This window comes from Alosa sapidissima, chromosome 2 (assembly GCF_018492685.1).
Source record: "Alosa sapidissima isolate fAloSap1 chromosome 2, fAloSap1.pri, whole genome shotgun sequence".
Classification (NCBI taxonomy): domain Eukaryota; kingdom Metazoa; phylum Chordata; class Actinopteri; order Clupeiformes; family Clupeidae; genus Alosa; species Alosa sapidissima.
The window spans coordinates 34140695-34146010 of NC_055958.1; the positions used below are offsets into that span (position 1 = coordinate 34140695).

At 41.8% G+C, this 5316-nt stretch overlaps 1 protein-coding gene across 1 annotated transcript in view; it reads right to left on the bottom strand.

Annotated features, from left to right (window-relative positions):
• LOC121693069 (zinc-binding protein A33-like) overlaps positions 1-4776 on the bottom strand; it is a 9128-nt gene extending 4352 nt beyond the window's left edge. Inside the window, exons 1-3 of the mRNA XM_042072239.1 lie at positions 4368-4776; positions 3572-3667; positions 2856-3086 (exon numbers count right to left, since the gene is read on the bottom strand). Coding sequence (XP_041928173.1) covers positions 2856-3086; positions 3572-3667; positions 4368-4772 — 732 coding nt within the window. The 5' untranslated portion in view covers positions 4773-4776. The remainder of the gene's footprint in view (positions 1-2855; positions 3087-3571; positions 3668-4367) is intronic.
• Between the last annotated feature and the right edge of the window lie 540 nt (positions 4777-5316).

Below are 5316 nucleotides of genomic sequence, written 5' to 3' on the forward strand. Positions count from 1 at the left end.
CGTTTTTGTTTGGTAGTTTTTCCTGAACCTGTTTTTGGATTTTAAATCGGCCTGTTTTGGACTCTGACTACGATCCAGCCTCTTGAACTTTGCTTTGTTGGACTTTGCCTGGATGTTGGATTAACTGACTATTGGATTTTCCTAATTTCTATTTTCTGCTGTTTGAAGAACTACACTGCTCAAAAAAATAAAGGGAACACTTGGTCATAGGAGTATATCATCAAGTCAGTCACACTTGTGGGATATTGATCTGGCCAGTTATGCAACAGAGGTGGTTGTGAATCAGGTTCACCTGCTTTGATGTCAACGTAATTTACTACAGGTGTACTAGAGGGCCAACTATGAGACAACCCCCAAAACAGGAATGGTTTTACAGGTGGTGGCAACTGGTAATTTTTCCATCTTTATCCTTCTTGACTGATTTTTCACTAGTGTTGCATTTGGATAGTGTCAGTGTTACTACTGGTAGCATCAGTATCTGGAGCCTACAGAGGTTGCACAGGTAGTCCAACTCTTCCAGAATGGCACACCAATATGTTCCATTGGCAGAAAGATTGCTGTGTCTCCCAGCGTAGTCTCAAGAGCATGGAAGAGATTCCAGGAGACAGGCAGTTGCTCTAGGAGAGCAGGGCACAGGGCTCGAAATTAACTTTTTTTTTTCTCAGTGTCCCGCAGCTGTCCCGAATTCTACTTGGCACTGTCCCGGACTTAAACACCAGTGTCCCAAATTCAAGTTCTTGTTTTTTCCCATTCTACATAATAAACAGCGTAAAAATCAGTAACTTGCATCACTTAATTAACTCGTTCTGGTCCACCATGTCAGTTCTGAACAATTTATTAAACACCATTTTTATTAACATTAATCATCTGCTGTTTCACACAACACTCATTTTCAGAGATTGCGCTTTTGGCTCTTTTTTGAGGTTGCACTAGATGTTCTCATTGTCCGTCGTTTTGACAGACAGGGTTGTAAAACATTCCGTCAATAATCTATTTTCAAGTGTCTTTAATTTCAATGTCAGTTTGGTGTGATGTCATGGCCACAGATCTCAGTGAAAACAATAAGTAGCGTGGAAAATTACCACAAAGCTGTCAGATAGGCTACTCTGCCATGCTCTCACCCTCTTGTGCACACTCAAATGCGTTCCCAATTAAATTAAGTAGCAAAACGTAGTTAGATCTGCTGCAACTATGTATCTTGATGTAACAAGCTGTTTTGACATTGTAAACGTTCTCTAAGAAGAATGTAAAGCAGTTTGCAGTAGCCTAAAGATTAAAGTGTGTGGCGGGCTGGATCTATGATAAACTAATAAATGCTCGGCGGGCCGGATTAGTGCGTGGCGGGCCGCAGTTTGGACACCCCTAGCCTTAGAACTGCCACAGCGAAATGTCAAATGCTAACTTGTATAACTGTTTTCATTGTTATAGGCTACCTTGCAACACTATCTTTTTGTCAAATCGCAGTTGCGGTAGGCCTAGGTTATTTAGCTCAGCATGATATTGGTGACGTTTGTCTGTCACTGACAGAAAACACGTAGTGTTTTAGTCAGAGAGGACTGTCATCTCGTTTTTTTTAGAACACCAGTGTAACCTTAGGCCTACGCTATCAGTCAAAAATTTTCACAATGTCATGAAAACAAATGCCATTTACCTGCCTGCTAGTTAGATAAGTTAACCTCTATATCGGAAAGTGACCCATTAGGCCTACCACCCGTGCCCTATTCTTGTGTCGGCCTATGAGTCACTTAATATTCATTTAACCAATACGGCGGATTCCTAAGGAAACGCAAGCACCCAGCCCATTTGGGTATCTAACTATATTTGTACCAAAAATAACATTGTAGCCTACAGTGATTTGAAGAGCAGTAGCCTAAACAGTGTTGTAAGGCTGCATGTACAAAACCGCTTCTACAGTAGATCATCAACTGGCTAACGCTGCTTTTGCCAGCTGCCCGTCACGCCATGTCAAATTTTGTAGAATTTTATTCAGACGAGAAAGATGCGTTTAGATTCCCATGTGAACAGTTTAGGAGAAAAGGACCTATTTTGACATTTGCTTTGCCATTTTTCTGCTGTCCCAGAGTTGTCCCAGAGATCAATCTATTGTGTCCCGGAAGCATTTTTTATGGTCCCCGGGACGTCGGGACATTGTTAATTTTGAGCCCTGGCAGGGTAGGGTGGTAGAAGGTCCTTAACCCAGTAGCAGGACCAGTATCTGCTCCTTTATGCAAGGAGGAACAGTAAGAGCCCTGCTAGAGCCCTACAGAATGACCTCCAGCAGGTCACTGGTGTGAATGTCTCTGGCCACACTGTCAGAAACAGACTTCATGAAGGTGGCCTGAGGGCCCGATGGCCTCTAGAGGGACCTGTGCTCACTGCCCAGCACCGTGGAGCTCATTTGACATTTGCCATAGAATACAAAATTGGCAGGTCTGCCACTAGCGCCCTGTGCTTTTCACAGATGAGCCACACTCTCCAAAGACCACCACACCAACACTGTACTCCTCAACGATCTTTAGCAAACAACAGCAACACCACATTCTCCAAAGATTACCAAACCACAACAACACCACACCAATCAACAATCACCACACCAAAACCAACACCACACTTACCAACAATCACCAACACCACACCCTCCCAAGATCACCAACACCACACTCTCCCAAGATCACCAACACCACATCCCCCATGATCACCACACCAACATCACACTCACCAAAGATCACCAAACCCACTGTAGATCATCTAGAGAAACATGAGCAATGTGCAGCTGCGTCTGTGTGTGTGTGTGTGTGTGTGTGTGTGTGTGTGTGTGTGTGTGTGTGTGTCAGATGTGAGGGGAGGGATCTTACCTGCAGGAATGTGATGTCATCAGCATTTATCTGCTCCTCTATGTCTGTGATTGTGATTGAAAGAGATGAGATCTCTATGCTCATCTTCTCAATCTTCTTCTTCATCATCTGACTCTTCTGCTCCTCTTCCTCCATCAGTGCAGCTATCCTGGCTGCCTCTTCATCTCGTAGAAACTTGTGAAGCTTCTCAAACTCCATGTTGATCTGCTTCGCTGTGTGCTGGGCCTGAGTCTTAAAACATTAAATATATCAAGAGATGTTAAATTCCTCATGCTACTATAGGTAGGGGATTTCACACAGCGGCCAATCAACAACCAAATCCTTTGGTATTTGCCGTCAAAACCAAAATCACTAACAAATCACAAATCACTGACAAAAACATCACCAACAGAACAGCCTTCAAGAGCATTTTACTGGGGTTATGAAGCAGATACCTTCCTTCATAGGTGTTTCAATTGAATTAGGCCCACGACACCTCCAGAAGGCTCAACAGTGGTGTCTGGTGTCCCAGACTCACCCCCCTCCACACTTATGATGGGTGGGTCCTCTACCAACAAATACAGACAACGAACCAAACCAGAGAACACAAAATCATCAACCAAGCAGCCTCTGTGTTCAACAAATAGGCGTCAATAGCAAGTGCTAATGTTATTACCATGTTTATGTTAAATAACATTTGCCACTGTAATATTCCCTCTGTGAGGGCTTATCTTTACCTTAATGTGTTTTGCTGTTTTATCACAGGTTAGTTTAGTTTCTTTATGTTTCTTCATCTTCTCCTTCAGCTTGGCCAACTGTGTCCTCAGTTCCTCCTGAAACAAGAAGAATACAACAGTTATGTTGCAACAACTCAAATAAACATTGAATTCAAATTCAGTACATTGTCAAGATGGAAGACAAAGTACAATGACAGCTTACTATTTAGAGAAAGGTAAGAATCAATTGTTTAACTCAAGGGGAGGTGGAAAATGAGTGTAATTCCCCAAATGGTTGAATATCCCTTTACATTTTGATAGTTTCAGTTTTGATATTTTTGTCATGATATTATATTATTGATATTATAAGTGCATGTACATGTGCCTGCATGTGATTACTGTACTTAAAAACATCTCACTTCCACAGCATATGATTGACAGAAAACCTGTAAAGATGCTGCAGCATTAGATTATTTTGTACCTGAATTAAAACATGTATTATCATAGACTACAGTGCTTTACACAGGATTAGTGTTTTCTAGCCTACACTATCTAATCATCTCATGAATTGGGCCAGGTATCACCCAGACAGAATAGCTCATGTTGCCTCATAGTATGATTTAGCACAGAGTGCCATTTGGAAACAGACAATTTAGAGATCGCACAAATGTGCAGAGAGTGATAATTCTTTGTTTAGTAATTTTCTTTCTTCTATAAGCCTTATTCATATAAGGTTTCATGAATGAAACCCCCAGTGACATGTAATCCAATATAAAAAGATTAAATATAATAAATAAAACCATGGAACAGATCTTACCTTATAATCACTTGATACCTCAACAACAGGACTAAAGTTGTGATTCTTATGTGCTCTTGAGTCTCTACACACCAGACACACAGGCTGTTTATCCTCCAGACAGAAGAGCTTGAGTTTCTCACTGTGCAGACTGCAGAGCACCTCAGACTCTGCTGAAGCTCTCTGACTTCTCTCCTGTATGTAGCTTTCACACAGGTTCTTTAACGCCAAGTTAAGTTGTGGATTTGAATTTGTGAATCTTTTCCTGCAGATGGGACACTCTTTATGGCCTTTAGTTTTCCAGAACTGCTGCAGACAGACATTACACATGCTGTGACTACACTCCATGATGACAGGATCCTTGAAGATGTCATGGCACACAGGACAAGAGAAATCCTCTTCTGGGAGAGAACGCTTGGAGGCCATTTTCTAAGCTCACTGTAAAGTATGCGATGACCCCTAACAATGATGTCCAGATGGAAAGTAGAATCCTGAGTCCTGATGGAAAGTAGAGTCCTGAGACCTTAAGCAAAATTATTCCTTCAGTCAGATGTTCAGTCTGAGGGGTGGATTGGTCTTCTCTGGAGCACCAAACACAAGTGATTGATTCAAGTGTTTTCCTGAAGTTGAAGAAATTAAACAACAGCAGCTTAACGCTAATTTCCAGTGAAACGAGTTCAGCTTAACTTTCATTTCATCCGTGTACATCCACTCTGAACCAACAGGGTTGCAGAACGACATATGTGTCATACTGAATTTGAAATTAAATGTATCCTGATACTGTGTGACTGCCAAACATATGCAAATTAGGGACGTTCCAGTCACACAGCTTTCCTATAACTTCAAATGGGCACACACACTGTCTAGTTCTCAGGGGATTTTCTACTTCACTTCTGCCCAAACTTGAAAAAGGCCTTGGCCATGAACAGGGTTAAATCAGTTGGAATCAACTCAAACGGCTTCTTTTTTA